The sequence below is a fragment of the Lycorma delicatula genome, chromosome 1, assembly GCF_047948215.1.
Source record: "Lycorma delicatula isolate Av1 chromosome 1, ASM4794821v1, whole genome shotgun sequence".
Taxonomy (NCBI): Eukaryota; Metazoa; Arthropoda; class Insecta; order Hemiptera; family Fulgoridae; genus Lycorma; species Lycorma delicatula.
The window spans coordinates 175,589,915-175,607,097 of record NC_134455.1 but is presented as its reverse complement, the minus strand read 5'-3'; the positions used below and the strand labels follow the sequence as shown (position 1 = coordinate 175,607,097).

Sequence of the window (17,183 nt, the reverse complement as noted above, 5' to 3'; positions counted from 1 at the left end):
GACTTGGTGGGTAATGTTTTTTGTACAGTCAAGAGAAACAATAACAAACGTTGGTAACATTTATATTTTGGTGAATAACATTCTGAAATAATATTGTTCTGGGCAATTTAACTAACGATTCATACCATAAACTTGCAATATTTGTACAGTTACCTACCCTTTGAAATAAACATCCGACATGGGTGTGGGGCATCATCGCCATCTTCCACAGAACGTTGAAAAGGAAGCTTCCATCGTACAAATATGTGTATTATAGAAATTACTATGCAACTATGTAGATAGCTACAATAAAATAACTTCTAAAACAATTAAAGGTACTTTAAAACTACATGAAGAAGACAAATGGTATATTAAATATTAATAACAATGGGAGAGCGCGTAACAGACACACACACACACACACACACTCTCACACGAAAGTATACTTTACATATAAAATATATATATCATACAATATAGTATGATAAATTTAAATAAACAGTAAGTAACAACATTAATTTTTTTCAGAAGTAACAATCCCTTTCTCAAAGAAATCCAATGAATGATACTAACGACCATACTAGTTTCTCACATCCATCCAGCATGCTGTCAGCAAATTATTCATATGAAGTGGAATTCGGTACAGAGGCCCTTGTAAAACACAATTATGAGTTTTTGTGTCCCTCTTAAATGTACTGTGGACGTAATTTTAGAAGAATCAGATAAGTACGAAGATATATATATTTATCCAAATTTTTTGGACAATTATATTACACTTTTTATCACTACAAAAACAATGGAAGCTTCCATCGTCAAATATGGGTATTGTAGAAGTTGTATGAGCAGTTTCGAACATTTTAAGACAGCTGACTATTAAAATTCACATATTTAGATAGTGTACGCCACGCCCCTAGGAATCTGCCCGGAGAGCTCGATTCTGGCGAATGAGAAGGACAACATGTAATGATCCTCAACATCTGCATTATATAATAAAAATTTCATACCAGAGAATTCTCTTAGCCACTCATTCAAATTCCAGTCCTTAATCTGCAAGACCTCTGTGGCCGATTTCTATGGAGGAGTGGATGAAAGCCCTCTTGGCCTTTCATCCGGAGGTCCCAGGTTCAAATCCTGGTCAGACATGGCATTACTCCTAAGTTACAAATTTCCATTTTCACGTACACGCTTCTTTGTAAGCTTCTGTGATGAATTAATTCATCAGTCAAAAAAGAGATGCCCCTGCTAACCAGAGTAACCCAGTTTAAGGTTAGATTAAACCGTTCCAGCAGGAAATTAAGATCTGGGGCAGGTGACTAAAGATTACATCCTTAGTTTGCAGTTTCACACCTGATAGACGTAGAGCAACAATGAAGTCTCCGGAATTAGTAACCGCTAACAATCACATCGGTTGCCAAGTAAGGTACAGTAACCTAAATTGCACCGTTACAGGTTGGCTACCAATCCTTGAGGAGTTAGCCCCTCCATTTGAATATGCTACCGCAGGGCCAATAACCTGGGCAATGGGTATCATTGAGAGCAATAAAAGGAAAGTAGCCGGATAGAATCATCAGAATATAAACGGCATCAATAAAGAAATAATCACTTTTGGAACTAGGAACATTACTTCGTTAACGGGTAAGAAGTGTGAATGAGGGTGGAATAACTCAGATAGAAGGGAAGAGCTTGCAGGATATACGAAGATTGGCACTGGATCGAAAAGGTTATGGCTGAAGAATCTCGACACTTAACAGAAAAAGGGAAAGGAAAATTAAACTAAAATAGTGTGGCTTACATTTTAATTCAGAACATGAAAACCGATATCTATAATGATATGACATTTTTACAACTACAGTATTTACGCAGCTTAGTAAAGAATGAACTTATGATGTCATAAATTCTTTGTTGTTTTTATATTTGTGTAATATCAACGAAAACAGAATGAAAATGGCTAACCTAACCCACTTTGTGGACTGATCTGTCCACATCAAAGGTAGATCGATACAGATGAGGTATACAGCTTCATAGTAAAATTGTCAATGAGCATTTTCTAATGTCCTCGGGGACTCTTATTCTTGTTCTTATAGTGATAATATAAGACTAGGTCTTCCCTATCCATCAAAATAGACCGTTACAATATCACCGGCACAATTAAAATGCAATCAAAAATAGCTTGGATTTCATCCCTTATCTGCCTTCAATCTATAAACAAACATATTTGTTTATAGACTTAATTAACTAATTGATTATTGTGAAATTTATATATTATGAATTGTAAAGCCGAAGGTCAATACACTTTTATACAGCCTAATATCATAAACGTCCACGCTTTTGGTGACGTTAACCCGTACGAATTTGCAAAAGTACGAATCTATATTTCTACTCTCGTCCCTTATGTTTCTAGTTAAGATAATTGGTCTGTGCTAAGGTACATATCATACTCGATGCATGAGTCTCAAAATGATGAATAATCAACAAATTATACGAATGGTTTACGGTAGTAATTACAGTTTTACATTCTGAATTTTATTATACACTTTACTCAAAAAAATTATTAAATCAAGGAGGATCTACACTTAATAATTGTAAATTATCAATTACTTCTATAACATAAACACACGAAATAAGTACATACAAACAATTAATTAAAATATTAATTGGAACATTTATTAATTTATTTTAATAAGACGCGTAATCAAAGGCCTAATAACCAATACAAATGGCATTCACGAACCGCATATGATAAAAGTATAAATAAGTAAAGTCCGAGGGTTCTTCTGTTTTGGTTTTTCCAAAATTAACGATTTCATCTGAACAATCCGATAAAGAAATGGCTAAAACAAACATCTTAAGAATTTTAATCAATTTTTAGATCTAAAATTCACTAATTAACTGTTTAATTTTTCATTTTTAACTGTGTTGATTTTTTAGTGTAGTAATTATCTAAAAACAATCATTTAATCATTAACATTAATAAACATAGTGAATTTAGTAACAATAGATTATTTCATACTAATTTTTAATAGTTTTAAATAATCCAATTATTTTTAGAACAAAGAAAAGTAAAATTAGACGTGTAAAATCAACTGAAATTCAGAAAATCTATATTCTAATTAGTTTTAGGAACTTAATTTCAAATCTAACGGCCGGTGGAAGCGAGAATTAATTTTCTACTCCATTGTGAAAGCACTAGACTTAACCAACCTTACATTTTTCAAGGTGCTACAAATAATTATTAAACTATTATACACTACTAGTAATTACAGTAGAAGTAATTAATTGATATGAGGATAACCCGGTTCAAATCCAGTGTCTGTAGCACAATTTAAAAATGCAAAATAAAAATGTTTGTCTTTTTGTAATTATTTAATTTTATTTTACTTATCTTCATTGTGATTATGAATCTGTGTTTATATACTTGGGCTTTTTTAAAACCTAATAATATAGAAATTGAATTTTCTAATATAGTCTCGCTATTAATAATACTCTCTCTTTTTCTGTTTAGCCTCCGGAACCACCGTAAAGTATTACTTCAGAGGATGAATGAGGATGATATGTATGAATGTAAATGAAATGTAGTCTTGTACAGTCTCAGGTCGACCGTTCCTGAGATATGTGGTTAATTGAAACTCCACCCACCAAAGACAATACAAATTAAACTTTTCATCAATAAATAAATAATTAGATGGTAAAATCAGATATTTTATGCTACTTAGAAAATGTTTCTTTTGCCAAGCATTTTAAATAAATTTGTACGTAGTTTAATAAACCTACTCACTTGATTCCTGATTCATTACTGTTGCAGAAACGTTTCGTTTTAATAAACAATGTTTTCTGTCTTCAGTCATTTGACTGGTTAGATGCAACTCTCCAAGATTCCGTATCTTCTGCCAGTCGTTTCATTTTGATATATCCCTTACATCCTACATCCCTAACAATTTGTTTTAAATATTCCAAACGTTGCCTACCTGCACAATTTTTTCCATCTACATATCCCTCCAATATTACAGCGACTATTCCAGGAAGCCTTAATATGTGGCCTATAAGTCTGCCTGTTCTTTTAACTATATTTTTCCAAATACTTCTTTCTTCATCAATTTGTCATTTTATCCACCCATCTTATTTTTAACATTCTCCTATAGCACCACTTCTCAATTTAATAAAAATTTTAATTTTATTTAATAAACATAACATAAACATATAACGACAAACCAAGCGTTAACCGATCCACAGGATTATTTGTAAGCACTCAATAATGATTAATTCTCAATCAACAAAGAGCTTTAATAATAAATCGAAGTAGTACGTGTCATAACATTTGAAGTCACCATTTTTATACTTCATTTTTTTTTATATTTTCATACTTGTACAAAGCTACATTTTCCACATTTTAATTCAATTTTTTCGCGAGATACAAACTGATAAAATTCTTATATTTGTATTAAAAAATAAGATTTCAGGCAGTTATTGTATAATTTTATAATTGTTTCTTTTTTCAGCAAAATATGCAATACGACCGCAAAGTGAACAGTAAAAATGATAAATATATTATATATGCCGTTAAAGTAAACAATATAGTCACAAATTTATTATCCACACCTGAAGGTCGGTTGTTCTGTTAAATGTTTATAATAAATTATATATATATATATATAGAGAGAGAGAGAGAGAGAGAGAGAGAGTAATGCAGGAATTACTAATAAGTCAGTAATAATTCAATAATTTGCTAACTGGATTTATCCCGAAATTAATAGTAATGAATTTAATGTGCAGGTAGAATGGGCGAAGTGCTGCGTGATACGCATGTGCAAATGGTAGTTAGACAATGGTTGCAATAGTGCGCTCATGCGCGCGTCTACTGCTGATTTTTATTTACTAATGTAAGTATTTTTATTATTATATAGTAAAATAAGCTACATGTAAATGTATATTATGAGACAATAAAGAACGACAATTTTTAGATATCGATGTTATGTTTATGGACAACGACTGACTGCAAATACAATTTGTATCTAAACTGTTGGCAAATTAATTCGGTTTACATACTGTCATTCTTGATGAGGAACCTTAAAAAGGAAACTATAAGACTCAACTTATACTTCACTAGTAAACAAATATTAAAAATTCATAAAGATTGTGATAAGCCTCCTCGGAACGATTTAGTCGATAAAATTATACACACGCGTAACTATACCATGTTTATGATCTTTCCGTCATTAACGATGATACGAGACCATTTTATTATACCGTATCATTTCTATTCATTTAGCCGTTAATGATACTTATGTACTCGTATCATAGTTTGAAAACAGAAAGATTATTGGCAACGTGAAAAGGACACAACGTACAGTATATATGACTGCATCTTAAGATATAGCAATAAAGATCATTTCTATTGGCGGCTTGTGCTTTCTTGAACATATGTACAGTAATTCCTTCTTCTAAGTGTTTTATCAAAATTATTTTAATTGCTCATTCACTGAGATAATGTAAATTTAAACGGTACATATAAAAAATAAAATTTTGCTGGTTCTTTAATAAGACAACTCGGTTAATCAAAGCCAATTAAAGATTTTATTTATTTTAGAAAACTAAAGAAGATACGGTTCTTAGAGATGCAGTATGCTGAAGGTAAGTTACTGCCCATAAAAATAAAACCAAATGACAAGAAAATCGTAGACTAGCAATAATTATGACAGGAGTAGTTCAATTAGCAGTAGGCCAATCATTATTAACACATAACTACTTACAAAGAACATAAAATTACAATCAAACAACAACGCGGATGTAATACCAAACTGTAAATACTTATTTTAGATAACATAAAGATCAACCGCAACAACTGAGGGCCGTTCAAAGGCGTTCTAAAATGGTATCTGTATCACGGTATACGTACTATTTTCCTGTGGCATGTGGTTCGCAGAGTTACAACATGGATAACATCCCACATCATTACAAATAAAGAAATAAAAACTAAAGGCCACATCCGTGACACGTATTACAGCTAGTAACGGGTAGAAGAAACAGATAAAATTGTGGACGCGCCTTACACTGCACAAGTTGACAGCTACAGCAGACGGGTAGAGGAAATCATTTGCTTGCGTCACCGCTTCATACTCGCACACCAAACTACGATTCGATGGAGGGAGGAAATAGCTGGAACCTGTGGAGGGGGCTCGCGACCTTGCGCGCGCGAATACATACACATACGAGGGAGCAAAATTTATTATGCAGACCAAACAAGATGCTGACGATATCCTAATCCGTTATGTCAGTTTCACGAGCGTAGTTAGCCTATTATGCGGTAAATACTTTTTAACAGAAATGATAATGCAAGTAGCAAAAAATTCCTTCATTTACATGACTAGAGATTTTAATAAATTAATACGCAACGACTTAAAAAAAATTTACAAATTTAAATCGGAATAAAACTGATTGTTATTGTACCAAAAACTAAGCGGCGTATTTTCAACCGTAACAATATTGATTAGCAGAAAGATACCGATACATCAGAAGTAATAATGTGTTTCAGTATCTTTAGTAAGGTTAAACAAAAATAATAACATTAAGATCTAAAAAAGTATAATAAAAAGTTAAAATAAATTTTTTTTTTTTAGATTCTATTACGTAGCTTGAATGTACTTATAAAAAGAAAAATTCTTCATGTTCTCTCATTTAACTTACTACAGACTTGTTCTTTTAGATCAATAATACTGTAATGAATTCAAAAATAGTATAAAACAGAAAATCTTGTAACACGTACTAAAAGAATTAATAACGTAAGCCACAAATAAAGCTACATCTAATGAACGGTTCTCAAGTTGAAAACCGACTTCAAAGAAGTCCTAATAATAAATGAGTACGATTACAACTTGGAGAAAACAGATTCAAACAATCGTATGACCTTTTAATAACATGATTTTTTTTCTAACATATTTTGCGCCCCATAATTATATACTTCTGTCCCCCCACTACCAAATGAATTCAGTCAAATACGCTTAATGCCCTAATGATGTGTTCTATGATTTTTTTATTTGTGCATTTAAACTTTTATCGTCAATAGTTACATTCAATCATAACTGCTAAATATACTGAAAAACAGAACAGTGGTAAATAATTTCGTATGTTGGAGAAAAAAATGAAGAAATGCATTACAATGTTTTTTAACATTTGACGATAGTCGTACAACAATGGTTGGCAACAAAACAAACAAATTGGTTATCGTACGGGTTATCAAACGTCGGAAATAAATTGAACTTTGTTTAGTACAAAAAACATTAAGAGTCGTAATTAACAACTATGACTGTTGTTGCTGAACTATCCCTGACCTGATACAATGAATCACTAGATAATTATTAGAATATGTCCATCCTCAACTGAGTATCAGCCACCAATCCCAATGAATCACTAAATTATGTGCAAAATTGAAAACCGTGACTGTTATTACTGAGCTACTAGTATCCCTGTAAAAAAAAATCACTAAATTCTATGGAAAAACTATAAGATTTTGAAGAATTTTACACTCAAATCACACATATTTTACAAAAATCAGGGTATTGTGAAGCACAATTGTGGTTTCTGTTAATATTTAAAAAGTAATTAATGACGACAGGCAAATGACCTTCCGAGAGAAGTAAAGGTACGTGTTTTTTAAACATATATATCACTGATCCCTACACGTACAGACGTCTTTTTATAATAGAACAAGGAACTTACATCTCAGATGCCATTGACAAAAACAGAAAATTCAGTCAAGCAAGCCCTAAACTATCTATTAAAAGCATATTACGACCAAACCTTCGTAATTGAAATTCTACGGAAAAGATTACGTTTTTTCATATCAGAAATATTTAAACTTAAAAAATTGTTAAATACCGAGACCTTGGAATATTAACGTGAATTTTAATCAAGCACTTACTTTAAAGATCCACAACAACACGATTAAAAAAAAGACTTCCTCTCCTAAAATGTAACTGAGAGATACGTGAATCTGAAATGCAATGCCTAAAAACCAGATCAAGTTGGAGGAGACATTCATTTATCACCTACACCTCTGCATTCACCTGGTAAGTCAAATATAAACCGAAAATTTATTTCACGGCCCGGATATGAACATGATTGGGCTGCCTTGGAAGAATATCGATGAAGGAGTGTCGGGAGAGGATGGAAGGGGATGAAAAATTCATCTGTCTCGGCATTATCATCTCTCTGGTCAATAGCGTCATGTCAGAGCAAGAGGTTTCATCATCGATTTCGCAACGTATAATCTTGAAGTATCTCACGAATGAGGGCGTCAAACCCTCCGAAACTTTGAATAAAGTGCGCACGCAGTTTGGAGGATATATCGTCAGATACCCGTATCTACGACTGGGTCAGTAAATTTAAAGGAAGACGTGAAACCGTAGAAAATGAGTTACAATAGGCGTTAAAGAGGAAGTATGACAGGTGACGATCGGCATCTTAGGGTCGTTAATGTCGCCTCGGAAGTGGATACAGTCATGGAAATCGATTTCCACCAGGTCAGTTTGAGGTGAGTTCTATGACTTTTCACCCAAAATCAGAAACGCCCGACAGGAAATTTGCCAACGGTTCCTGAATGATTTCAACGAGAGGGAAATAATTTATTGCACGGAATATCACATTTGATGAGAAAAGGGTATTATTATGATACTCTCGAATCAAATAGGCAAATATCGAGAGGAGTAGGAATGGAGAACCCTGCCTCTTGTAAAGAAGAAAATGCGACTGAGAGCTAGAAAAGTCCTCGCAACAGTCTTTTAGGTTGACGGTTTTCTTCATAGACTGTGAAAGATGCGTTCTACTGCCATCTCACGGACAAAAAGAAAACTACCTACAGAAACAAAAGCCGCCGTCAACCAAGCAGAGATGTGATTCTACTTCACGTTAAAGTAAAGCAGCACACACCCGTTAGTAGTACTCAGGATAAACTGAACAAAATTTACTCGGAGACGTTATTATTCCTCCACGAAGTCCAAGATTATCCTCTGCGATTTCTGTTTGCTTGGCTAAGAAGGAGACATTAAGAGGAGATCGATTCCGGAGCGACAACAAGAAGGGGAGGAATACGCAGGGGCTCGTGATACGTTTTCAAAAGGTATTATGAAGAAGGGATCCACAAGCTCATCACACGTTGGGAAAAATGTAAAACTACAGGAAGCCTACGCAGAAAAGCAATAAATATGTTTTTTATTTTTATTCTTTATTAATAAATGTTAAAAATTAAACTCCGGTTTATATAGACTGACCTAGTACTTTCTATGTTGTTATACGGTACAGCTGTTCGGCATGAATCAACTCATATAAAACAAGAATTTTGAATGATACACTGTATTATGTAACTGGAAGTATAAATTTAAACCCGGTTAAAAAATTGCACATTCTGATATTACAAGGAAAAATTTAACTGCAAAAGAAAAGTAGAAGATTTATAAACCCAAAAAGGCGTATACCCTATTCATAATCAGGAGCCTTTTCTAGCTAGTATAAAATTCAATAAATTCTAGAAACTACAGTAACAAATTAGAAATAAGTGAAAGAGTTAACACAACACTATAGGTGACTTTTTCTGTAACTGTAAAGCAAATAACTTAAACAACCTCCTCCAGTTACTAATTTAACTCATGAAAGTCGTTGTTTTCCTTTCACCCAAAAAAATACGGAAAATGTCATTGCCAAATATTGAACAAAGTACTTAATTAAGAAGAAATGAAGTCACTATACGAAGAGAGTGACGACATTAAACGTTAATAAAAGTTAAAAGACTCAAGTTTCAGAAGCTACTTTTGAAATCAATCAGAATGTTCCACATAACCAATGACGTAGTAAAAAACCCGTATCGAACAGTACATTCCATCTCATGAAACCAACTCCATTAAAATTTTAAAATACCACTTAAAAAAGTGCCCTTCAGTGCATTCTCATAAAATAATTGTTCCCAATTTTATTTTCAAGGCTACTTATTTCATTACATTACTACACTTTATTTTAGATTTCGTTAGAACGGATCAAAAAGCTGCTCGTGTAAATCCTTAAATTGAATCGATTTTAATCACTCTGATCTGAATAAATGGCCACACAAAAACAGTAAGACTGTCCACATTACTATTTCACGTGGCATCTATATTAAGGTGAGTAGAATAAATGCCAAATTCTAAATATTTAGGTCATTCACATTTTATTCTACTTTCTTTCTTCATATATTTATATTTTTCAGAGTGCTACTCCCACATATTCTAGGAGCTGTGTAACTATCGAATAAAGGAAGATACAATTATACCTTACTCATAATCTAACAAACTACTGACAAAAACAAAGAATGCTTTATCAAAATTCAACAAGGTCATCATTGAAAAACTGAAAACTTTTTATTCATAATACAATTTACTTTAATATTATTGCACAGAACACGTATTTCATTACCAAATATCAATTGCTTATTGATATATATACGATCAACAGTAAAGGTGATTGATTCCCGTTAATGTTATTACGTCAACTATTATTGAAAACCTAGAAGCACTAATGAGACGTATTAAGTAAGGGATAATGGAGCTTACTTATCCATTCATTTTACTTTATTCTCTTTACACATACTGTTTGTGAAAGGTAAAATCCTTTTCCCCTAAGAAGCGCCTCATTGCTATGGTAAATTAGAGACATGATTGGAAAATAGTAGTAATGTGGATATTGGAACAATTGAAATGAAATTTACAACAAAAACTACACAAACGCTAAATCAAACGAATTTATATACGCGCGCGCGTAAAAAAAAATTTGAACTTTCAAGTTAATAATATAAGGTGTAGCTTAATTTTCTACTCGTTTATGATTAAAAATATGTATGATGTACAGCCATCACATTTTGTTAAATGTCACCCGATGGTTAAGAATAGCAAAATAAAATAAACCATATCAAATTTATTAGTTTATTTCACATAATGTTTTTAATAATAACTACGGTCAGTTAAATATCATAGTTTATTAAATTATAACAAAATATTGAATAAATCATTCATGTAAACTTGGTGTATATAATTGCAACCACTTTAATGTGTTCTGTAATTTATTTCACTGAAAATCAAAATTTTATAAATAAAAAATCTGATGTGGACACCACATGACTTCCTTGTACGCATATTAAATTACATATACACATTTTCTGCTGCAATTTATTTTTATTTCATTTGAAAGTGAGATACGATCCTCCAATTCTTTAATAAAGTGAACAGTTACATAATTGCTGAAATAGTAGTTGCGAGTGGCGTAGGAATGGATAACCTTACCTTGTAAAGAAGAAAATGCGACTGATAGCTAGAAAATTCCTCGCAACCGTCTTTTTTGACTGTTTTCTTCATAGTATCGTGAAAGATAAGTTCTATTGGCATCTCAGACAGAGTGAAAGCTATCTACAGAAAAAAAGCCGCCTTCAACCAAGCAGAGATGTGATTCTACTTCACGTCAAAGTAAGGCGCACAAAGCACACTTTAGTAATTAAACTATTCCGTTTAGTGAACTCCTGTATACTGGTTACAAATATTAATTTTGACCTTACGGTGTAAAATATTTTACACCGTAAAATAGTTTTTATTATTGGATTATTTGGTGAATAATCAACAACGAAAAAGAAACAATCATACAGGAAAAAGAAAAATGACATGAAGAAATATATCTCAAAAAAACGACAAGAAAATGAATATGAAGAGGAAGAAAATGTTAAGGACAAGGGAAAAATAAAAAAATTAAGAGAAGATGATAAATATATAGAGGAAGAAAATGTTAAAACCAAAAAAAGGAAAAATGTTGCAAACCAAAAAAAAATAAACAGGAAGAAAATGTTGCAAACAAGGGAAGAATAAAAAAAATAAAAGATGATAAATGTAAAGAGGAAGGAAATGTTAAAACCAAATAAAGAATAAAAAGATTAAGAGAAGATGATGAATTTAAAAACAGAGAAAATTTGAAAACTAGAGAACGTGAACACAAATTAAGATCAGACGAATTAAATCAAACCAAAGCGAGATTAAACGATTGCTAACAAAAACAAATAAACGAAATGATGATAGACTCCGACTTCGGGAGAATATTGTCCGACAATTTCAGAGGAGTAATGGACAAAAAGATAAGAATTTTTTGCAATTTATTAAAGATCGGGCATGTATGCCTCAGTGTATATGTTGTTGTGATGGTCTATTTTTCAGTCACTCTGTAGTTAACTTTAATGTATATAAAATTAAACAGAAATTCCAGAATAATTAAGTAAAATTAAAAGATAATACGATTCGAAATTACAATTTTCAATCACCTTTTTTATTTTTTGTTTAACCTCCGGGACCACCGTTACTTATTGCTTCAGAGGATGAGCTGAATGATTTGTAGCATGTGTGAAAATGCCCTGCCTTACCGGGATTCGAACCCGGAACCCCGGATAAAAGGCCGAGACCGCTACCACTCGTGCCACGGGGGCCGGCAGATGTTTCACCTAATCTACTACATTTACACATATGTAATAATGCCGATTAAATTTCATATACAGCTTTTTTAAAAGTAAATAAAATTTTATTTCACTAATAATTTCCCAGTTTTTGGAAAATATTTTAAATTCCGGTAATAAAGAAAGATTTAATTTTCAATTTTTTGCGACCGCAGTAAACATTCGATTTAGTTACACATTTTTTACTGATGTAAAAATGTAGTAAGTATGATACCAAAGGAGCTGTTTACAAATGGTTAAAGTCATATTTAACCATTTTCATCATGTTTACCAACCGTAAACATGTATTTGAAATTTCACCTTTTGATAAGAATATTACGTAAAAGTTATGATGTAGAATACTACGTAAAAGATGTAGAACGCGGAGTGCCTCAGGGAAATTTTCTTAGTCCTTGCTTTTTTATTGTTTATTAATGGAACTACCGCAAAATCTTTAACCCTTTTCGCAGATGACACAATTGTACCTGTACCTATATATATTTACGTCAAAGGAAATGAAAACTATACGATTACAGTTCAAAAAATGATTCACTGGATGAACTGTATCTAACATTAAAAATGGATAAAACCGTTGTATTGTGTTCCTCAGGTAGACATAACACTGCTGATCGCGTGAAATACTCGATAATGATAATGCTAGTATTTCTGTTGCCCACAAAGCGACATTTCTGGGTGTTTTATTAGATGACAAGTTGTAGAGGGATGATCAAATTGATTTCGTTTGCAACAAAATCAAGCCGTACTGTTTTGCAAGAAACACCTAACAAAATGCTACGCTTGTCATCATTATTAAATATTTATTTTGCCTACATACTGTATATTTCCGTATAAAGCATAATGTCATTTCCTGGGGCTCTCTCAAAAAAATCAGAACTAGTTTTTAAGAACAATAATGGGCTCAAAAATCTGGCTCCCATAAGTATAAATCGTGCAGACCTATAACTAGAAAATTAAATATATTAACTTATCCTTCTGTTTATGTTTATGAATGCGTAATCTTTGCTAAAAGGATTGGTCACTTATTCATAAAATATAATATCCAATTTTGTCAAATCATTCAAAAAAACTGTTTTCATATAACTCAGCAAAATACTTCGAAAGTTGGAAAATTACAATAAATATATATGTTTTTTTGATTTTCAGAAGTTTTATTTAAATGTAACAGCTGTTTCGATATACTGTACTTTCTTCAGATGTTAAGTACAGAATACAATACTTCGGTTTACGATAAGCGAAAGGGCTAATTGAAAGAACACAATTGAAAGTTTGATAAAACATTAACAGCCCTTCTATTTACCCTTTCTCCCTTCTCTCTTTCCTTCCCCCATTCTCTTTCCCCTATCCTTTTTTTCCCCTTTCTATTACCTTTTTCCGTTTTCCACTTTTTTATTTTTTCCATTTTCCCCTTCTTACCTTTTCGATTTTTCCTTTTTATGATTTTTCCCTTTCTTCATTTTTCCCGCGCATAAATAGGTCCAGTAGTTTTTTACTCTATAGCGGACACATATCGGAAAGATTAAATATCGCTGTACTAAATACTTTTATTACGATTCCATCGTAAAATATTTAGTACAGCGTGTGTTGCTTTTACGTCCAACAGACAGCGCTGTTTTTTACCTGTCACGGATGTGACGTCTTAGGTATATAAATAGTAGGTATATAAAAACTCGCGTGTATTCGAATGCAACGTTGAATCAAAATTTCAAGATGAAGAACTTTTGGAGATTAAGATTTTGAACAAACGAAGATTTACAGTTTTAATTATATAGATAGAATTAAGAGATTTTTTTTAATGAAAACAATACTATTCTGTTGACGAATTTTTAAATAATACTAATTTAAACAAATTAACCACACGATTTACTTGCATCCCGTTCAACGTGTACAGAAATATCTACTCAAAATAATTTTCAATAGCGGCTTATGAATTGTGAATTATTTTGTCGTAATTTTTTATACTTAATGTATTTACAATTTTATTTCATTTGTTTGCACTTAATTAATTGTGTACTTAAACACATCTGTTTTTTAGCTAATAATTTGTTTTTATAATAACGAGTATCTTACATTGACGTGACCTATATAATGCATTTTTATGTACCGATCAGAATGAAGATTTATATACTCGTATTTATAGCATATTTAATAAAAAAAATTATAAATCTTAATTCATAATTTTTACACTTTTATTTATAGCTGACGAAAAGGAAAAAATTAACTTCTACAGACGGCCTTAAAATAATTGAACGGTTCTGCGGTGCGCGATTGTTATTAAATTAAAAAAAAACTTCTTAAATATACATCTCGATTGTTCAGTGAAGTGTCAATTCATATATTAGTATGAAACATTCTATTTCAATTAACAAGTTTAGGTACATTTAAACCGTACGGCTTCTAGAACTCAGGTTCTATTCCCGGCAAGGATCCGGTATATTTTTTTAGCTATCATCTCATCATATTCTTTAAAACTGAAACATATCGGCGGTCATAATAACAAAAATAAAAAATATACACAACTATCTCCAAAATAATACCAGATGGCCGGTCGTGACCTCTACAAATTACCGCTACGTTTAGGCTAAAGCAAATATTTTGTAAAACTAAAAATGTAGAAAATAAAAATATATTTAATAAATAATAACTTTGCTGATTACTCAAAGCTTTTACGGTTAATTTAACATAACAGACATGATTTGGATGGCTGAAAAAAGTTTATGTATTTTACTGCTCTTCTTTACGATGAGATTTTATTTAGAAATATTAAATCATGAACTCTGCAATTATAACCGATATATACGAGTATATCCTATCGTATACTGAATGTGTTATCAGGATGTACCTTAACTGATTTGTGGCGTCCTCACTTAAGGCACATCCACGATGACAAAGTAATAGTAGGGACTATGTGTTAGTTTCTAGGACTGCAGAACAAGAATGATAGAACAACAGGAAAAGTGGGTCACTACTCTTGGTAGGTTTATACATTGCTTTATTTCATCCATTTTTCAAAGATCATTTAGAAAATGATGGACGTTAATCGACTAGTTGGTGACAGACCAGAAGAAATTCAATCATCGGTTAGAGAAGATGATTTTCTATTGACGATATTTTATGTACGTGATGTGAAGAACGAGATGGTGAGGTCGTCTTCCATATTACTGCGGTTTTTCAACAGGTAAGGATCTGCGGATGTTTCAATCTACCCCGGGAAGAATTCATGCGAGTAGATTATGTTCGACAATAGGAAAAAATCCAAAATTTTTACGTAATTTCTAAGAACAGACTAGACATTACGAGGAAGTACAGTACATTTAACTTCATTGCAGAATTCTCAGTTTCACGGATATTTAATTATATGTGTTATCTGATTAGAAAGCAGTGATGGACGTAATGGTATTCTCGGTAAGTATTACAATTTGCTATTTCTTCAGAATGTAAGTACAAATTTAGAAGCCCGTAAGCGCCTTTACCTCCAACCATTCTTGTTTTTTCCTTTATGGCCATACGTTTACGTGTGTGTCTGATTACCGGCGAACGATTTAAGAACATATTTATAACACCTTAAGTGGCTTTACAATGACAGGGAAAAAAATCTTCCACAGAATTAAAACGACTATCGTTAAGCTCAGAACAAAGTTAGTATTTATAATACGTTTAAAATGCAGTACTTACGTTCTTCAATTCTTAGGACTAAGAAAAATCTAAATAATTGACGAAAAGTACTACGAGTTTGATGCAAAAGCTCATGAAACTGCACAAAAGATGACGATACTGTTTAACGTACTCTTATTTTAAAATGTTGTAACTCTCCATCATTTCATTTTAATTAATTTTTTTCTTAAATTAACTGTAATAATTCGTTAAATAAATTTTAACAGACATTTAGTCGTCGTTGACCAAGTATTGCTTGTAAACATAGAAAAATCCGGTACAAAAATTTCTCATTCTTTTCTTCTCAGAATAAAAGTTTGGTGGAGACTAGCTTGTTCCTTTCAATAAGGAGATATCAGCGAATAACATCCTAACTTTATTCATCAAAGGACTATTATAATGAGCATCATTATTCTTAAAGTAACCCTATCCAAAACCTCTGATATCTCAAGGCTTTATATGGATCACAGCAAAAGTAAGACTGAGGCGTACACCGTAAAGCAACAAATGATATCAGTTTCAGTCGACAAAAAGCTACTTCTTTTACACGAAAATAAGAAAGTGTAAATGATTTCTAGAGAAATCACCTTTTGTAAAGGTGCTTGATAAATACGAAATATAGTCATATTTTTTGCAGTCTTCGCAAGATATAGAACGATGGGTAAAAAGGGCATGAAGATCAGCAAGACATCATTTTAAAAAATCAGCAGAGATGCTGTAAAAAAAAAAAAATAGTTAGTAAAAAAAAGTTCTAACGCATACAATCATCTATCACTGAACTAAAGAGATATTTAGCTTTGAAATTTATACTTCCCCACAATAAATATCAAAAATGTAAACGCATCATGGCTTAAACTCAAATTATAACGTTACAGGAAAGAAGATTTCTTCCGTTTAAAACCGACGACAAAAGCGTCACGACTCAAAAAAAGCATAGCTATCCTAATTTAAACCGATATGTAAACAAATTTAACAGTAAAAGTCCCAGAAATTTTGAAAAAATTTCCAAATTAAAAAACTATTTTTCAACATTCCAGTAGTTTTC

General features: G+C 31.9%; 1 protein-coding gene across 4 annotated transcripts in view; it reads right to left on the bottom strand.

Moving 5' to 3' along the window:
* The window catches only part of shn (zinc finger protein schnurri), a 191,641-nt gene that overhangs the window by 96,408 nt on the left and 78,050 nt on the right, over positions 1-17,183 (bottom strand). Inside the window, exon 1 of one of the 4 annotated variants that reach the window (XM_075367647.1) lies at positions 5,873-5,958. The exons of the other annotated variants lie outside the window; for them this stretch is intronic. Coding sequence (XP_075223762.1) covers positions 5,873-5,888 — 16 coding nt within the window. The 5' untranslated portion in view covers positions 5,889-5,958. Of the gene's footprint in view, positions 1-5,872; positions 5,959-17,183 lie in introns of those variants that run through there. 4 annotated transcript variants of the gene reach the window in all.